General features: G+C 49.4%; 2 protein-coding genes across 7 annotated transcripts in view; one reads left to right on the top strand and one right to left on the bottom strand.

The window, feature by feature from the left end:
- The window catches only part of EXTL3 (exostosin like glycosyltransferase 3), a 127611-nt gene extending 126065 nt beyond the window's left edge, over nt 1-1546 (top strand). For all 6 annotated transcript variants that reach the window (XM_085057177.1, XM_085057178.1, XM_085057174.1 and 3 more), the window contains one exon: nt 1015-1546. In XM_085057177.1, the coding sequence (XP_084913303.1) occupies nt 1015-1224 (210 nt within the window). In that variant the 3' untranslated portion in view covers nt 1225-1546. The remainder of the gene's footprint in view (nt 1-1014) is intronic.
- A 5995-nt stretch (nt 1547-7541) lies between these two features.
- INTS9 (integrator complex subunit 9) overlaps nt 7542-19539 on the bottom strand; it is a 60039-nt gene continuing 48041 nt past the window's right edge. The window contains exons 15-17 of the mRNA XM_085057173.1: nt 10660-10758; nt 9668-9805; nt 7542-8784 (exon numbers count right to left, since the gene is read on the bottom strand). Coding sequence (XP_084913299.1) covers nt 8608-8784; nt 9668-9805; nt 10660-10758 — 414 coding nt within the window. The 3' untranslated portion in view covers nt 7542-8607. The remainder of the gene's footprint in view (nt 8785-9667; nt 9806-10659; nt 10759-19539) is intronic.

Below are 19539 nucleotides of genomic sequence, written 5' to 3'. Positions count from 1 at the left end.
GCCTTTGGAATCAGCCAGATCTCTGCCGTGGAGCAGATGGATTGAGGTTTGATGGGACAAGATGGAGTCAGGCTGAATTCCTGCTCTGGTGGAAGATTCCCTGGCTGTGGCAGAGATGATCTCTGTGCTCTCCAGGCTGGGAGAGCTGGGGGTGTTCACCTGGAGAAGAGAAAGATCCAGGGAGAGCTCAGAGCTCCTGACAGAGCCTAAAGGGGCTCCAGGAGAGCTGGAGAGGGACTTGGGACAAGGGATGGAGGGACAGGACACAGGGAATGGCTTCAAACTGGAAAAGGGGAGATTTGAGTGGGATATTGGGAAGGAATTGTTCCCTGTGAGGGTGGGGAGGGGCTGGGATGGAATTCCCAGAGGAGCTGTGGCTGCCCCTGGATCCCTGGAAGTGTCCAAGGCCAGGCTGGACAGGGCTTGGAGCACCCTGGGATAGTGGAGGGTGTCCCTGACAATGGCAGGGGGTGGAATGGGATGATCTTTAATGTCCCTTCCCACCCAATCCATTCTGTGATTCCATCTATATCCAAGCCTCCCTACAGTGCCCTGGGCAGGGCAGTGTGGTCAGCATGGCACTGACCTCTCTGTCCCTTTGTGGTCAGCATGGCACTGACCCCTGTGTCCCTTTGTGGTCAGCATGGCACTGACCCCTCTGTCCCTTTGTGGTCAGTGTGGCACTGACCCCTCTGTCCCTGTGTGGTCATCATGGTACTGACCCCTCTGTCCCTTTGTGGTCAGTGTGGCACTGACCCCTCTGTCCCTTTGTGGTCATCATGGCACTGACCCCTCTGTCCCTGTGTGGTCATCATGGTACTGACCCCTCTGTCCCTGTGTGGTCAGTGTGGCACTGACCCCTCTGTCCCTTTGTGGTCAGTGTGGCACTGACCCCTCTGTCCCTTTGTGGGCAGCATGGCACTGACCCTCTGTCCCTTTGAGATCAGCATGGCACTGACCCCTGTGTCCCTTTGTGGTCACCATGGCCCTAACCCCTGTGTCCCCTCCTGGCAGGTGACCTCCCGCTGGACGTTCCGCTGCCCCGGCTGCCCCCAGGCTCTCTCCCACGACGACTCTCACTTCCACGAGCGGCACAAGTGCATCAACTTCTTTGTGAAGGTGTACGGCTACATGCCGCTGCTCTACACGCAGTTCCGCGTGGACTCTGTGCTCTTCAAGACCCGCCTGCCCCACGACAAGACCAAATGCTTCAAGTTCATCTAGGAATGGGAGCAGCTGGACATTGCCAGCTCCCAGCTCTGGTGGGGCTGTTCGGTGGGGCTGTGAGAGCAAAGGTTTGCTGGGAACTCCTGCCTCGCCCCGCCGGCAAACGGGACGGCCTGGATTGGGATGGCACTTCCCTCCTTCCCTGTGCCCCACAGCGGCTCCCCAGGACAGGGAGTGACATCCCTGCAAGGACACTCCCACGGATCGTACACTGAGGAATGGCTCCTTGGCCACTGGCTCTGCCCCCTCGCTAGCCAAGGGCAGCTGTTCTTTTTAATTATAATTATTGTTATTTAAAATGAAAGTGTTTTAGATTTGCCGCCTGAGGCGCTTTTTTGTTTTCTTTTCTTTTCCTCCCCATTTCCCCCTCCGGACCCTCCAGCCCACCCGAGGGGATCGTGGCAAGGCCAGGCTGGAGGTGTTTGGGTGCAGCTTCAGGGCAGCTCCTGCCAGCACTGCTGCTCCCATCCTTCCTCCCGTGGGACAGCTCTTCCCACTCGCCACATCCTGGCTTCTCCTGCCCTGTGGCTACTACTGAGGCCTCTCAGGTGTCCCCTGGTGATGATCCCTTTGCTCTGCTCTTCTCTGCTGCCCACCCTGAGCCCTTGGAGAGGGTGAGGTTGGCCTGGATGGTCCTTCCCAGCTCCAGCTCTGGCACCGTTCCTGTGCCACAGCCTGGGGTTCATTTGCTGCTGTCTCATTCTCAGTATCTTTTCCCACCTCGTCCTGCAAATCCTCTAAAGACAGGGGGTGTGTTTGGGGCTTAGGAAGGATCCCAAGGGCTGGCAGTGCTCCAGGCTCATGGAGGCTCTCAGTTCAGCCAAAATTCCTGCTCTGCCTCACCCCCCTCCCCACCCCAGAGCAAAACGTGGCCGTGGTGGGTTTGCTGTGTGGCTCAGCAGAGCTGCCTTAACCCCCAGCCCATCCCCTGGCTTTGGGCTGAGTCTGAGGGTTAATCCCAACAATTTCCATGGTGTGAACCTGCTGGGATTGTGCTCACAGCGTGGCTTTGGAGCTGCTTCCTCTCCCCCCAGAGCAAAATGCTGTCACACCTGGGACCACCTGAGCCCCGAGCTCAGCTGCTGCTCCACCCTGCTGCAACCCCAGCTGGACAGGAGGGAAGGACACAGCTTGGGCTGCTCTCCCAGCTTGGGCTGTTCACACAGCTGGGGCTGCTCTCCCTCAGCACATCTCAGATGTTTGTGAGCAGCCTGGAGAAGCTCTTGCTGGGGAGGCAGGAAGGTGACCCTGCTGTGGTCACCTCGATGTCCCTGGTTTTCCTGGCAGCAGGATGTCCCCCCTGGCTGGGTGTCAGGGATGGTCCAGCAGCAGCTCCTGGGCTCATTCCCGAGCTCTGCCCTGTCCCTGCTCCTCCTGCACCACCTTTTGGAGTCTCTCCAAACTCCTCTATCAGCACTGACACTTCCTCCTTGGGAAGGAGAGGAAGGAGCAGCCTGTTCCTATGGCTTGTGCCTTCACCAGCACTACTGACCGCAGCAAAGCACCCAGCAAGGAATCTTTTCCTCTCTTTGTTTTTTTTCCCCTTTCCACTCCCTTTTTGTTCAAACATCAGATGCTCAAAACGCAGCACGAGGAGCCTCAGTCTCCTTAAAAATGCCATCAGAGACTCCTGAACACCTGCAAGGATTCTCTGCCCTGTCTGGAGTGGAAATGTGGCACTTGGCAGGAGCTGTGCCAGCTCCAGCATTCCCGAGGGATCTGAGCTCCTCTGCCGTGGCTTTAATTGCTCCCTCGTTAGTGGTGGTTCGTTAGTGGCTCAGGTACAGCCCAGGGGATGAGCTGTGCCCTCCCAGGAGCAGGGATTGATGTGGGCATGGATTGCACTTTATCCAAACACAGGCACTGCTCAGCAGCCTGCAGGTTTTCCAGAATCCGAAGGGAAATGTTGTTATTCCTGGGGGAACACGGATGGGATGGGATGGGAAGTGTTGGAATTGCTGAGTACATTGTGGGGCTCGGGATGCTCAGGACGCTGGGAATTCTGCTTTCCCTTGGTGTGTTTCAATCCAAGGCCAGCTGAGATCAGGGATCAGCAGAACAAATCCAACTGTTCTTCCTCCCAGGCTCTTTGGCCTTTTTCCCAAGGTGGTTTTTTGCTGGGAGGATCCCCTGTGGGTCGTGCTGGAGCAGGGATGGGATGTGCAATGGGATCTCCGTGCATGCTGTGGGATGGATTCCCCCTAAAGGGAAGGATTTTGGGTGAAGGGATAAAGAGGCTGCTCCAGGGGGTCATCCAGGCAGCAGCAGCAGCGTTGGGAGGGATGGAATTCCACGAGGAAACAAAATGCCAGCAGGAACATCTCCTTCCCCACCCGCAGGGCTGGTGCTGCCCCTCCCCATCCTGCTGCTCTTTTCCCAAACCATCCTGAATAGAAACCCCTGGAGTACAGATTTGGGGTTCCCAGCTCTCTGATCCTGAGATATCCCAGGACCTGAGCTGTCCTTAGGTTTTTCCCAGCACCAGGGAGGAGAGAAGCTTTTCTGGAAAGCATTCCCACCCGTGCCAGCATCCCTCCTCGCTGCCACCCATCGTTCTCCCGGGATTTTCAGGGCGTCCCAGGGTCACTCCGAAGCTCAGGTTTGGTTGTACGATCCATCCCAGCTCCTGGGGCACGCGAGGGGATGGGAAGGGCTCTTGGCAGCTGCACCTTTCCCGAGGGAAAGGCCTTTTCCCCGTCCCAGAGTTTTCTGCTGCTTCCCCCGGGCGCGGAGCGAGGCCTTTCCCGCTGTAAATAGCAACGAGCGAGGTGACAAAGTGACAAGGCTCGGCCCCGCCCGTGTCACACGGCCCCTGCCCTGCCCCCGGGATTTCAGCCCCGACAGAAACGGAGAGACAAGGAACACTCCTTCGACACGAGCACAATGTTGAGTTTTTTGTAAACGGTTCCAATAAATGGAGAGTTTAACTTGGGAGCGTCTCGGTGCCTCTTTGCTGGGGCTGGGAGGGCTGGAGCAGGATGGGGCTGTTGCTGCTCCTGGGCCTGGAACACCCAAAAAACCAAATATCTCCAGGGATTGCATTCCTACAGGGAAGGTGAGCTGGTCTGGAATGGTGGGAACTCCTCATGGATGGCAATGCCTGGAGCTAAACCCCATGGTGTCCCTCAGTGAGCTCATGGATGGACCAGGAGAGACCCTGAGAGGGGTTGGAGCTGGTGTGGCTTCCAGGGATATCCCATCCCATCCCATCCCATCCCATCCCATCCCATCCCATCCCATCCCATCCCATCCTATCCCATCCCATTATCCCATCCCCATCCCATCCCATTATCCCATCCCCAGGGCTGCTGCTTGGCTGGATATTTGTAGGCACTGAAAACAGCACTGAACCAGGAGTGGGATTGCAAACCTGCCCATCCCTGCCCAGGGATCCAGAGACAAGGACCTTTTGGGGTCAGTTCTATGGCACTGGGATGCTCCTGGTCCCTCTCCAGTGCAGAAGGCTGAGGTGGCAAAACCAAATGGATCCATGTGGTTTGTAAACAGATTTCCACCTTCAAACCCAGAGGGAGGAGCAGAGGGGAGGAACAGAGCCAGCTGGGCCACGAGCCATGGGGCTGGACTGGGAATCCCCCAGGATTTCCTGCATGATTTCCTCTCCCTTCCTGCTGCCTTTTTTTCCCCCACCTCCCTCCTGAGCAGCTGCTTCCTCTGTGGTCATTTGTAACCTCTGTCACCTGCCCTTTCCTATTGGGAATTGTGTCCTTTTCCCTTCTCTCTTGGAGTCAGGCTTGGTTTGTGCTTGGGTTTGATTCCAGGAGAGGTTTCAGGGAAACCCCAAATGATTTCAGTCCTGGAGGGAGGAGGTGGATGCTCAGCCTCCCAAATGCCTGGGATGTCTCCCCAAAATACTGCAGGGAGGCAGTCTCTGCAGTGCAGGGCATGGAATTCCTCACTCCAGGATCCCAGCCTGGCTGCAGCAGTGGGGTGGATGCTGATTTGGGATTTGGCTCCCAAACGAGCCCAGCAGCATCTTGGGCACAAACTCAGCTGGAGCTGATTTCCTCCTGAGGTTTTTCCTGAGATAAGAATCTCCTGATCAATAATTCTCAGTGCTGTGTTTGGTGAGAGGAGCCACAGCTCTGGTTCCTTTCCCTGTTTCCCTGGGTGAGGGTTTGTACCTCGGGACGAGGAAACAGAAGCCATAAATCCTGTTAATAATTCATTCCCTGCTCCCAGGAGGAGGGCAGGGTGAAGTGCTTTACTCTCCACTCCTCTGCACTACAAAGTGCCCTCGATTTTCCCTTCTGGATGATGAACTCCTTGATAAAAAGCAACTTCACAGGAATTTCTACCATTGTGCCCAGCAGTGCCAGGAAAATCACAGCTCCTGCTGGAGCCCAGGAAGGGACCTGCCACCCCTTCCCAGGGGACTGATGGGGCCTGAAGGGAGGACCTGACCCCTTCATGGTCTTCAGGGGATGAGTTCACAGTCCATTGGGATCATGGTTCATGGATCCTCAAGGGATTGGGATCACAGTCCATGGATCCTCGAAGGATTGGGGCTACCGTCCATGGATCCTCCAGGGATTGGGGTCACAGTTCATGGATCCTTCAGGGATTGGGGTCACAGCCCATGGATCCTCAAGGAATTGGGGTCACAGTCCATGGATCCTTCAGGGATTGGGGTCACAGTCATGGATCCCTGAGGGACTGGGGTCATATTTCATGGATCCTCAAGGGATTGAGGTCACAGTCCATGGATCCTCAAGGGATTGGGGTCACAGCCCATGGATCCCTGAGGGATTGGGGTCACAGCCCATGGCCCCAGGTGACAGCTCCCCTGTGACAACTCAGTGGGACCTGTCTGATCTCACCTTTCCCACCACAAGCCTGCCCATACCGACATGCAGCCAACCCCAAATCCCTCTGCTCTCACTGCCACTCCTGCCAAAGGCTGAGCTGCTGGTGGGGCACAGATCAGCACCTTGCTCCAGCTTCCCTCTGCTCCTCATGCCCAGGTGACCAGAGGTGACAGATCCCAGTGACAGTGACTGAGCCAGGGCAGGAGCCTGGGATTCACTGACCTCATCCAGTTGTTATTTGATCTCATATTAACAGAGAGAAAACAGAATAAACTCCTCTCCACCCAGGAACAGCCACTCCATAAAAGCCATCCAAGTGCAGAAAGCTGATTTTAACCTTTCCTCCCTGTTATTCCTGTGGGAGCACAGGGTTGGGAAGTCTCTGGCAATTAATCACTTGCCACACACCCCACTAATTGTGTTTAATGAGGGGAGCAGTGGAGAGAGGCTGGAGAGCCCAGGGGGGGATTTGGGATCCAGGGCATGGGGATGACCCTGGCACAAGGACCCACATGGGGCCAAAGGAGTTTCTTTTCTTTTCTGGAAGACAGAGAGTGAAACCAGGAAGCTTTACTGTTCTTTGCCCAATTAATTAGGAATTTCTGGATAAAGCCTGGATTATCCAGGTATAATATGGTATTCCATGGTATTCCTCCCTGGGCTGCCACAGTTCCCTCTGCAGGACTGACCAAGCCCAAAGAAATGCTGTTTGTTTTTCTCTCTCTGTGCAGAAGGACCAAGCACTTCTTCTTCCAGTTTAATTAGGATTTCTGATGAAAGAATTCCCCTCCCAGCATGTTTGTTTTACATTCCTACCTGAACATAAAAAAACAATTTACTCTCAGCTGCTGGACTGATGGAACAACAAGAAGTCATCCTGCTCAAAATGACAGGAAGAAAAAGGCAAAAGCTTTTAATTTTTACTTTCTCCCCCTGAGGAGGGTGGGAAAGCCTTTGGAATGTGCAAAGGAAGGCACTGGAGCAATGGGACCACAGTGGGAGCAGTGGGATGAGTTTATCCCATGGCCTCTGTGGGTTAGGAATAACAGGAATAATAATCCTGTGGAGTTTAGGGATAATAACCCTTTGGAGGTTAGGAATAACAATCCTTTGGAGTTTCATAAGGTGAAACAAACCCATTCTTTTACTCTGTTTTTAAGTGATGCTAAAGCAGCAAACCCTGAGGAGGATTTAATTCCACTCCCCAAAGTTTTTATCCCATTAGTGACACCATTCCTCACAGCCTCGTGGCAAACACCCAAAATAAAGGTGTGGATGAATGCTGGGATCTGCACACCCAATCCTGCAGAATTGGGAATGAAATGGGATTTGGACATTGCAGTGGCAAAGAGGTTTTATTACAGAGCTGTTTCCACTGCCTCCATCTCCCCAGAGGGAGGAAAAGCTTTATTTCCCAGAGGTGTGGGGACAAGGATGTGGCATGGGCATGGAGAGGTTTTTATAAACCACGGGATGTGCTCCCTCCTGGGCAGTCTCACTCTGCTTTTTATTTTGTAACACCAAATAAATACAAAACAATCCAATAAAAAATGAACAGCAGTAAATCTGAGAAATGGGTCGCTTTTCAAAGCAATGCTATCAACTAAGGTTAAGCCCCAAATTTGTGATTTGGGGAGGGAAAAGCCTCCCCAGGTCTGCAGTACAGATGGCTTTGGATAAATGACTCAGAATTTCATCCAGGATTTGGGATGAGGGCTCTGCAAGGACAAGTTTTTGGAAGGTAGAAACAAGAGGCACTTAAATCTCAGAAGGTTTTTTATGAGCACTAGGAATTTTCCTACTTTGTGGACTTCCTTAATGTCTTCCTGAGGTGTTTCCTCCACTGCTGCTGGAGGAACCCAGGAGGAACCAATTCTAGTGAAGAGCCTGGAGCTCCATGGACAGATCTGGGTGTGACAGGGGAAGCTGCAGCATCACAAAACCTTGAATTCCTAAAGGATAAAGCTTTTCCAAAGTGCCTCCGCTCGTGCAGGGAATGGCCAGGCTCTTCCCACTATTCTCCATGTCCACCAGACCTCCTTTTTCTGGTTTTATTTTCACAATCTTTGCCTCCCCAGCTCTCTCCTCCTCGTGCCAGTGAAGGATATGTGAGTAACACAGATGGAGGATGGGCAGGGAATGGGATCTGGAGACTGGGGAAAGCAGTGGGAGGAAAAAGGTCATTGTTTCAACATTCCTACAGAGATTTGGCAGGTGAAGGACTGGGGCAGACACTGCTGAGGGACACAGAGGAGCAGCATTTCACCCTGATGTTGTAAACACACATTCCACTTACTTACTCTGCACTTCCTATCTCCTGTGAGATTCCCAACTCCCAATTTTACACAACAGGAATCTCCTCCAAAGTATTCCAAAACAGGTTAAAAATAAGATTTAAAAAACAGACAGGTATTAAAAATACTCCCTGGCTCCTCCACGAAGGGGAAGGTGGTTTCTGGGTCTCTCTGGATCCCAGAATTCTCTCTCTCCTTGGAGAGCTCAAAGTTCTGCTGCTCCAGGCTCTCTCCTTGCAGAGCCTCCTGATGTCCACGAGCTAAAATTTCTGCAGGAATTTGAGCACCAGGTCCCTGAGTTTGACCCTCAGGGGCTCGTCGTTGTCACAGATGATGTGAGTGGAGTCCTCCTCCAGCTGGATCAGGGTCTCTGCCTCCTGCAGCAGCACAATGTGGCCCTTGGCTGTGTCCTCCACCTTCACATCGCTGAAGCCATGCTGGATTTGGGGTGGGAGGGAAAGGGAAGTTACCAGAGCTCAGGGAAATAGTGATGAGAGACCAGAGAAAAGGGGTGAGGAGGAATTTCATGGAATCATGGAGTGGTTTGGGTGGGAAGAGACCTTAAAAACCATCCCATGTGGGACACCTCCCACTATCCCAGGGTGCTCCAAGCCCTGTCCAGCCTGGCCTTGGACACTTCCAGGGATCCAGGGGCAGCCACAGCTTCTCTGGGAATTCCATTCCAGGGCCTCACCACCCTCACAGGGAGGAATTCCTTCCCAATATCCCACTCAAATCTCCCCTTTCCCAGTTTGAAGCCATTCCCAGTGTCCTGTCCCTCCATCCCTTGTCCCAAGTCCCTCTCCAGCTCTCCTGGAGCCCCTTTAGACCCTAGAAGGCTTCAATCCTGCCCTTTTCCCTGCTCATTTTCTCCAACAAGTCCTGCAGGTGAGAAGAAGACTCCAGAAAGCAGCAACCAAATTTGTGCAGCTTCCCAGGAGGCTCCTCCACCAGTGGAGACATTTCCAGGATCTGTTCTTCACTTGGTCACCTTCTCACATATCTTGTGGAAATTTAAATGCTTTTGAGACCCCCTCAGCTGCTGAATCCAAAAGCTGTGTGAGGCAAATCACCACCCAAAAGCTCTGCTTCCACGGAAAACAGGAGGGGATGACTGACATGAAGCCCCCAAAGCAGGACAGAGCTCCACAGGGAACACTTCCCTCTCCACAGGGACACCCCAGAGCACTTTGGGAACTCATTGGCCTTTCTCCTTTCTCCATCTCAAGCTACACTAAAATGATTCTCCCTCTCTCTGCTACCACATCTGAGATGCACAGGGATCTGCTGGAATCCCACCAGCCACCAAACACTCCTCACCTTTTCCAGAGTCTGCACAAACTGATCCACAGGGATGGAGCCACTCAGCAAGGGCTTCAAAGATTTGCACTCGGGCACATCGTCGCTCACTCGCTTCCTCTTCTTGCTGGCAGGAGGTTGGGGAGGTTTTGGAGGGAGCTGATGGGTGAGAAGGAAAGAAATCCCACTCTGAAGGATGCAGCAGGTTGAGAAATGGGCAAATTCAGAGCAAGGTTGCTGTCTTACTCAAGGAATGAGAACATGGCTTTGCTCCAGCTGTTTAGGAGGACTGTGGTGTTTTTCAAGCCTAGGTCGGAGTTTATTTGGCAGCAGGAATCAGAGTGAAGAGAGTAAATGAACAACAGCAGCCTCAGACCAATTCCACTGCAGCACTTCCATGTTTCCAGGGAACCAGCTTGGAAAGAGGGCAGCCTGTGCTGTGCACTGACAGAAATCCTTACCCAGTCCTCATGTCCTGCATTTCCACACTGGGCTCTCTTCCCAGGAGTCCTGGGCTCAGCCAGCTCTGCTGCCCAGGGTGGGAAGGGCTGGTCAGTGAGTCCCTGCAGGAATTCCAGTGCCAGCCTGAAGGAAATGCCAGGAAGGGATGCTACAGGGAATTTTTGGGGAACAGGGAAACTGGAGGCAGATGGTCCTTCCCAAATCTGACCTCCCAGGGCATCTCTCTCCTCTAACCCTTGGTCCTGAGAGGTTGACTGATGCTGTTCCTGACTATGGAAGTCAGCAGGATGATTTGTAGCCTCTCTTCAGGAATTATCTCACTTCCCCTTTTATCTCAGCCAGGCACAGTGCCAAGGGAAAGAGGGCAGAGAGATTGATTTGCATCCCACTCCCTGCTCTGGCTGTAACTCCTCACTGGCACATGCCAGGGCAAAGCCTCTGCCAAGGGCTCTGCTCCGGTGGGAAGGAGCTGCTGGAGGGATTGCTGGGGTCCTGGATGGCAGGAAAAGCCAAAATAAGGATATTTTCCCCCCTTTCCCATGAGATTTTACCTGCAGCACGTGCTTGTTGTCCTTAGTATGCAGCACAGCAGAAACTGTTGCCAAGGAAATACCAGGCTTGATCTCCAAGGGCACGAGGGAATCTGCAAGCTAAAGCAGGAGGAGATTTTGTTCAGCGAGTGATCAGCTCAGAACGTGCAGGAACCCAGCTGTGAGATAAATTGGCAGCATTGGTATTTTTAAACATGGACTAATGAACTGTAAACACAAAGCCACTGGTAGACTGAGAGCTCCTCGGACCTGCCCAGCCTCCTTCCAGCTCCCAAAATCGTGAATTTCACACTGTGAGCAGAGCAGCACGAGGTCTGCAGGAGGCAGGGCTGGTCTCAAAAAACATCAAAATCACGGAGAAGCCTTGTGTAAAAAGACAATTGCTTCATTAGTAATTTTAGTTAGTAAAACTCATGGTCTAATCCAGCATTATTATATTTGTTATGCTGATGGACAATGAAAAATCAAAGTGAGTTTCATTTCAGTTCCTGGCTGCGGAATATCTGGAACAAAAAGGGTTTGTCCTTAAAACCTCACTGTTTTCAATCAACCCACTGTTGATTAGTTTGAAATTATTCCAACAATAAAACCCTTTCCACTGCCTTTTATATAATTCTTCCCTGAAGGACATGAAATTTAGTCTTGGCTTGGAGTTTGGATCCAAGGCCAGCACTGCACCTGCTGAGACCAGTAGAAGTTGGCCAGCTGGGAAGCACCTCTTCCAGCCACTTTTCCAAAGGAATCCTGATGAAAACAGTGCTCATGAATAGAGAAAATGATCTCCTTTTTCCCTCCAGGGGAATTCAAGGTGCCAGGATGCTCAGTCCTTTTGAAGCACTGAGAGGGTTTTTCTGGTGGCTTCGATGGTGGCGAAGTTCAGCCACTTTTAGTAACTTCTGACAATCTCACCTACCACTGTTAAAGCTGCAGGAGCATTTTGAGAGCACCTCCTTGGAATAAAGAAGTTGTTATGCTGGAAAAGCACAGGCTGCATCAAAAATCCCTAAATTTTGCCATTATTCAGACTTGGAGAATCCTAAAAATCCAAATTTGATGGAGCAATTCAGCTCGCTGTTACTCTGGGGCTCTGTTCAAGATCTTTTTAACAGCTAATATGAACACAGCCTTCATGGTTTGTTGTTGAAGGCAAAGGGAATGAAAATATAATGATAATCATTGCTTCAGAGTTCTCCTGGGACCTAAAAATAGCACTTGCAGCAGTGAGTTCTGCTGCCTTCCCAGTGGTCGAAGGCACTTTCCATTCCCACCACCTTCCTGAGGAGGATCGATACAAAATGGGCTCTAATGAAGAGCAAAATGACAAATCCTGTAAAGAGAAAGATCCATAAAAAACAGGGAGCTGCTTGGCATCAAAGTCTTCTCCTGCCACTGAAATATCTTGCTATTAACATTTCTGCAGGTTTTAAATAGGCTAAATAGCAACACTTGGATTATTTGCAGTCCAAAAGACAGTAGGACAGACATTCATTTTTATTTCCTCTCCAGCTCACAAGCCCTCTCCATGTGGCAGCCAATCCTTTCATTATAGAAACTCAGTGACCCAAACCAAAAAAGGTCATTTAATCACATCCAGTAATTCACCCACCAAGGCCAGACAGCACTGCTCCACTCCTTTCAAGTGACCTCCTGCACACACAAATCACACAACTCCTCCAAAATGCTGGATTAAAGAAACCCTTTTCACAGAGGCAGCAAGTCTTGTCTGAACTCCAAGCCATGGCAACTCCACCGTTTTCCTCTCTCACAAGTGGTTTCAAACTTTAATTCTCCTGGCAGCCAGGAAGCTGTGTCTCATTTCAAGGTTGAATTTGTCCAGCTTGCCGTTGCTGGCTCTTGTTGTGCCTTTGTGTGTGAGATTGAAAAGCCTCCCACCATGCAGGAATAAATGAGTGTTCCTTGCAGTCATTATCCTGAGCCCCATGTCACACGCTGGCACCGGCAAAGGCACCAAGGCAGGGACACTGAGATCTAAAATCACATTAATCTGCCCATGGATGAGCACTTGGACTGCCTTAGGATAAATCTGGGGCGGTGTGTGCACTGTGGGTTTCAGTTTGGAGCTTGGGATGTTCTCCTCCTGTGATCAGAGCTGTCCACCCACGCTAAACCAGAGTAAAGATATTTTTACCATTAAGTCTTTCCTGTAGGATTGCATTTTCCACCACGAAATGGGATTTGACACACACCCTGTGAGCACAAACACTGGTGTTGGCCAAACTTCAGTTGTTGAAAAAGAAGAACGTGGGTTAAGTCACTATTAAGGACTTCAGTGGGGACAACTCTCCCCAAGTTTGTCTTCAGTCACCAGCCAAAAATCCTCTTGTTGGCAATGAGGGGCTGAACAACCACTGAGGATGAAACTCCACAGTAAAAACAAAATAAGGCTGAATAATCAGTGAATAAAATCAGGACCAGACTTCTAGCACATGTGGTCTTGGTCCTTTGGAGGATTCTCCCAGGGACAGAGAGTCCCTGAAAAAACACTATTTTAACATCCAAACTGCAGTGAATTCTCCCTACATTTTTGGGACACCTCTCCAAACTCCTCCCTTTTCCCTCTTCATGTCTGGATCACACTAGAGAGGGTGCAGGAAGAGTGGCCTGAGTGAGGTGAGCTGGCTGTGGACAACAAGCAGAGCACAGCAATTAAAATCCCCATAACTTTTAGGATCTGAAATCACTGATGTGCACATTAGATCACAGAATGTGTATTTAAAACGGACCCAGCTGGGTTTTTCCATCATTAAATGTGTTTTCCAGATTTCAGACTGGGTGATGCCTGCATTTAGAGGTGGGATCAAACCAGAGAAACACATGGGAATCCCAAACTGTGGGTTTCTCTGGCAATCCTGAGATGAATTAAAGGAATTAAAGGATTCTGGTTAAAGGAAAGAGATTCCCAAGTAATTCCTGGGCTGCTCCTGCCCTTCCTGAAGGGTCAGCCTTGAGCATGCTGCCAGTTTTTGTAAATGACCTCAGGACAGAATGAGGAGGAGTGTTCAGAAGGTCCCACTGAACTCTGTAGAGCACCTTTAACAGAAAGAACAACCAGGCTATGAGAGAGGAAAAACTCAAAGACCTCAAGAATTGGAGTGAGAAAATTGAGATGAAATTCAATAGCATGAAATGAAGGGATAGGGCTAAAACACAGAATTTCTGCCGTGGGCTGGCAGCTGCTGGAAAGGACAGAGGTGAAGGGTTCAGGTTTATTAGTCCATCCCAGGAGAGTCACAAATGTGACATGGCCATGAAAAAGTGAAATGCAACCCCAGAAAATATCAGGTAATTATGTCTGAGATGAGCTATCACTCTTCTATGGGGCCTGGCAAGATTTCATCTGAACTACTTGTAAATTGTGGGTAATTTCAGTTCAAGTAAGAGATTCTGAAGGGTAGATTAGGGCAGGAGGAGCTGTCTTGTGAGAGGAAACTAAATATCTTGGCTTGTTTAGCCTGGCAAAAATAAAAGAAAGCCAAAGGGAGAATTTGATTATTCTACATAAACACCACAGGGAAAATACCAACAAAAGGGAAAATGTATTTATGCTAAAACATGATGTTAAGAATGAGTGTGTGCAGGCCAGCAGTGAGTATGTGTAGGCTGGAAATTAGGAGGTTTCTGGCCATCAGAGACAGTGGGGGTTTGAACAGCATCTATTGGGAACAGCAGGGGTAAAAGTCTCTCCAATTTGAAGCTTGACATTTTCCTGAGGCACATTCTAAACACTGTTGGTAACTGCAGCTGGGTTCTGGCCATGCAACCCCTGAGGGCACTTCCATTTCTAGGTGGAAATGATGGAATACAGCCTTGGAGCTTGCTGGGTATGGAGAAATCCCCATCCAGATCCCAGCCCTAAAATAGGATGGAATTTGTACGTGACAGAAAAATATCCCCTCCTGATTATGAGAGAAGCCCGAGGATTTTAAGATTTGCCTGACTTCAGAGAAAGCCCAGCAGAGGTTTTAATAATTAAACTCCTCAGCAAAACCTGAATGGAGAACCTGCCTCATCCTCCATCCCTGCTCCTCACACCAAATCCAATTTCTGGGTGCAGAAAAGCATCTTCCCAGTGCCCCTTTAATAGGAAAAAAATGGCTGAAAGGCTGTGCAGTTGCCCTTTCACAAGCAGGGAGGACCTGCAGAGGCAGTTTTGTGAACTAAAACCATGGACTTTGCCATGCCACTTAAATTTGGGTGCTGGTGCCAGGAGAAAAGGACAATTTCCCTCACCTCCTACCTCCTTGCCTCCTCTTATCCCTTCATTTTTTAACTGATTATTCAATTCATTTTTTAAGTACCAGGAATTGTCTCCTTGTAAGCAGACACAGGAGTCACCAACAGATCCAGCCTTGCTTTTGCACCCCCTGCTAAACCAGGGGCCAAAAGCAGGAATTCTGCAACTCTCAGATCCTTCAGAGGGAGCAAAAAATGTGAGGTCAAAGACATGGAGTGAAGGGGAACTGAAATGTGGCTGTGGATTCGTGACCAGCAGGCACCTGGAACAAGGCACAGGCAGAATGGAAATTGGGGAATTTTGCTAATGAGACCTAAAGGAACAAAGACTTTTCCACCAGAGAACATCCCAGAGCGAAGGGCAGCTGTAGAATCATTAGTGGGTGATCTGAGTCGTGTCTTGTCAGGGTTTCAGCCTCACTTTTGACACAATCCAAGGGTTTTAAAAAGGATGATTCAGTTGCTGAGTTAACCCCAACTTAGCAGAGCTGTCAGTCACTGGGAGTCTCCCACAGATCTCTCTGGAGCATATTTTAAAGTCTCATTAACTTCCCTGGATAAAGATTTATGCCATAAATACCTAAGTTTTTGCTATTCTCACTTGCAAATGCCCAGATCTTGGCTTTGGGTTTCCACAGAGCCAACATCCAGTGGATAAATAAAAGCAGCAAGAGGTGTAGTCTGCACTTTTGAGCAATGAATAAACCTCTGCTTTTCCATGTGCAGGTTCCGTGGGCAACCACTGGACCAGGGCTCCACATCAGCAGGAGGAACTTCATCCCCAAAATCTGGAAATCAAACCAGAAAGACACCAAGCAACCACCAGGGAATAATCCTGGGTGACATTCCAAATAATAGAACTAACTCTAACCACTCAGCACTAACTCTAACCACTGGCTTTCTGCCAATCCTGTGCAAAAAAAACAGTTTAAGGAGGTATTTAAGGAGTGTAATTTAGTAGATTTATGGTGTTTAATGAAGCTCTTCCCCAGGAGCCTGGGAGCAGGTAAGGAGCAGTTGTTTGAGGAACTTACAAAAGGATGGTGGAAAACAGAACCAGCAGAAGCAGAAATTAGAATGGGATTTGAATGAAAAATGACAGGTAGGGGAAGCAAGGACATGAAATATCTTCAAAGTAAAGGCAGTAAAGCTTGCAGATGCAAGAGATGAGTCATTTGAAAGATATAAAAATGGCATAAATCAAAATATTCAAAATATAGTAACCATTTTATGGGTCAGAATGTCAAGCCAGGCTGTGATGTTGTTGTTGAAGCTGACTGGGAAGAGAGAGCTGACTGCCTGGCTAGAGAAGTGTTATCTTACAGCCAGCCATCAAAAATGAAAGGAAAAACAAACCTAGACATTAATGTAGGCAGGCAAAGGCAGGTTGGGAGAAGAAAAGCAGATCTGAGCTCCATCTAACTAAACAGGACAACCTGTGGGTAAGACCAACCACAGAAAAGGTAGAACAACAGAAAAAAGGCAAAGGAAATGAAGGATAAAACATTCCAAGCCCACAAAAAAGAGGAGGAAGGAGGAGAATTCTCTGAGGCTGAATGGCCTGGAGAGGAGAGACACCAGAGAGAGGTGGGAGACGTTTTTAAGGAGCAAATAAAGGCTGATTGCACTGAACTCTCAGGAGTAAATCAGGATTTATAAGCACTGGGTCTGGCTTTGTGTAAGGAAACAGCAGTTTTGGTGGAATGTCAAAAAGTGAGGTCAAACTTGGAGAGAGACTCCAGGCAATTCTGCAGTGAGCTGAGCAGGGCTGAGCAGCAGAAGCAAACAGGTTGAATTTCATTTATTTTTTGTGAGGCACATTGAGCCAAGGGGGGATAGTCAGGGACAAAGGAACACAGAGGTCAGAGATTGGATAATGTGGGGTCACCAGAATAAGCTGAGGGTGGGGAGAAAGACAAAATTTAAAATTCCTTAGTCCCTGAAACACGGAAGGAAGTCGGAGAGGTGAGATAAAAGCATGGAAAAGAAGTCAAGGCGAAAGCTCCATAATCACAATGTCTGTTTTTCTACTTCTTCTCTGCAGTAGTTTCTTCTAATTTCACTTTGTGTCAGGCTGTGCCTTGCACATTGACACTCTCCTACCTGGGCTGTGTCCTGAAGAACTTGCAAATTGAGAATCTGAAAAGCACAGAGGCCTCAGTGAAGTGCCTGCTGCCAGCACCGAGTGATCCACACTTGTTCAGCTGTAATTAAACTTGGAGCCACTTTATTTGCTCAGACACTACTGTTTAATTTTATCTGTTTGCTCCAGAAGGTGTTTTCCATTTTCCCATCTTTCTCCTTGCGAGCAGACAATGCCTAACCAATTTCCAGGAAGCAGTCTTCTTTTATTATTATTTTTATTATTATTTTTTTGAAAGCCAAAGGCAGATGCTGAGAAGAACAAATTATTTAAAGTGTGAAGGTTTGCACAATTCCTGGGAGAGCCATTCCAGCTTGATGCCTTGGGACTGTTCAAACCTCTCTTTCAAACAGAGGCTGCTGTGAGTGTAAATCTCATTATCATCCAACAGCCCTGCCTGACCTGTTTTGCTCCTGGGTGAAGTGATTGAAATATAGACAAAGTCCAGCAGTAAAAGTAAATTTCTGCTAGTTTGACAGGCCAGGATCTGAATCACTGCAAGTTTTGGGAAGGAAATTTCACTCTACCACAGCATCAGCCTGCACTGACTGAAGACAAGCTGAGGCAACTCTTTGATTTTCAAAAGCTGGAAGAATCCAGGCAGAACTTTGGGCTGGGAAAGGGGCTGGGAATGTCAGAAGAGAACCCTAATCAGGACTTCTTTGCATTCTTTGAGGAGACTTTCAGCTGCACTTCACACACAAATCCCAGCCCTGCAGCAGATCTAGCAATTACTGCTTTTTCCAGGGTGGATTTCATCATTCCATCTTGGCCTAACACGGTTTTGACAAATAAAATGCCATTGCAAGGTTTCTAGGAGCTATAAAACATCCTTTTCAATTGCCACTTGAGCCTACACAGAACCCCAGGGCTGCTGGGAGCCCACATTAAACAAATGCCCTTTCCTTTCAGTACAAAAATCCCTATATATTCAGGAACCCAAAACCGCTGAAAAGGGAACATTAAGCAGCAAATCCTCCCACACCAGGGAGCCCCATCCATCATGTCTGAAATCTGTCTTGCACAACCCACTCAGCAGAAGGGGAAGCTGCAGCCAGTCTTTACCAGGACCACGTAGTTCCCTTAAAAAGAAGGAGCAAAATCCTCTTTTTGGAGGATGATTTGCATATCTTGGAGCTGGGGAATGGCAGTCCTTGCTCTCAGGAGAGCATTTTCAGGAGCATCATTACAGACCAGGCAGCTTTTGCAACAAGTTGTGAAAAGAAGGTTTGGAACCAGGGAAATCCCAAAATGTTTTGGGTTGGAAGGGACCTTAAAGATCATCCCCTTCCACCTCTGCCATGGGCAGGGACACCTTCCACTATCCCAGGTTGCTCCAAGCCCTGTCCAGCCTGGCTTTGGACACTTCCAGGGATCCAGGGGCAGCCACAGCTTCTCTGGGAATTCTATTCCAGGGCCTCACCACCCTCACAGGGAGGAATTCCTTCCAAATATCCCATCTATCCCTGCCCTGTGTCCATGGGAAGCCATTCCCTGTACCCTGTCCCTCCATCCCTTGTCCCAAGTTCCTCTCCAGCTCTCCTCTATTCCCCCTTCAAGCACTGAAAGGCCACAATAAGGTCACTCCACAACCTCCTCAGGCTGAAGAATCAGCCTGAAGAATCCCTGGACATGGAAAAATCACAAGTTTCTCCTCCCTGAGAATGGACAGCTCTGAAATTAGGACTCCTGTGTGAATATAATTGGATGGTTTTTGTTAGGGGGAAGAAAAAAGAGGCCATTTTTGTCAATATCCCTGCCTGTGCTGACACAAGGGACAAGATCTCATACAAAGGTTCAGTTCCACCCTCAGAGTTTAGGGGAAAACCCAAAGCCTCAGTGGAATCCAAATCACAGGTGAGCCCCAGGCTGCCTCCCTGCACTCTGAACTCAGGATTTGTTTCATGCTGGTGAATGGAAGCCACGTTTCACCAGTCTTAGGTTTAATGGGATCCAATAAAGATGCAAATTTCCCAAACAATTAAATAGACACACCAAGATGGAGCTGCAGCCAAGCATATTTTCTAATTAAACCCCTCTCCCTGTCTCCAAGCAGTGGGCTGGACAGGCTCATCAAAAAATTGGTGTGAAATGGTGGGAATGGGTGTTGTGGGCTGCCTGAGGGATTTGTTACATGGGTCCAATTTCTGTATTTCATATTTGGCTCAACTAAAGGATGCTTCCTCCCTCTTCCCTCCAATGAAAAGTCACTCAGTATTCCAGTTTCCAAAGGGCAGTAATGCCTGCTTGCAAAAAGTCACTGTCACCTTTGATCCAAGGACACATTTGTGCTGATTGGATTGTCAAAAAAATATTTTAGGCTCGTGTCTGTCAGCATATGGCTCACCCTTTGTGATATGGGTACATTTGGATTTGATTTATGGGGTTAATAAATCATTAATAGATGTTGTGGGGAGAAGTAATCCACATTTCAGATGGCTACAAGCAATCCATTAACCTGCTGGACTCCTGCAGCCTGCAGG

Source organism: Lichenostomus cassidix, chromosome 3 (genome assembly GCF_008360975.1).
Source record: "Lichenostomus cassidix isolate B80296 chromosome 3, HeHo_3.0, whole genome shotgun sequence".
Lineage (NCBI taxonomy): Eukaryota > Metazoa > Chordata > Aves > Passeriformes > Meliphagidae > Lichenostomus > Lichenostomus cassidix.
Note: the sequence above shows the minus strand (reverse complement) of the source record. Positions and strands in the feature narration are given on the sequence as shown.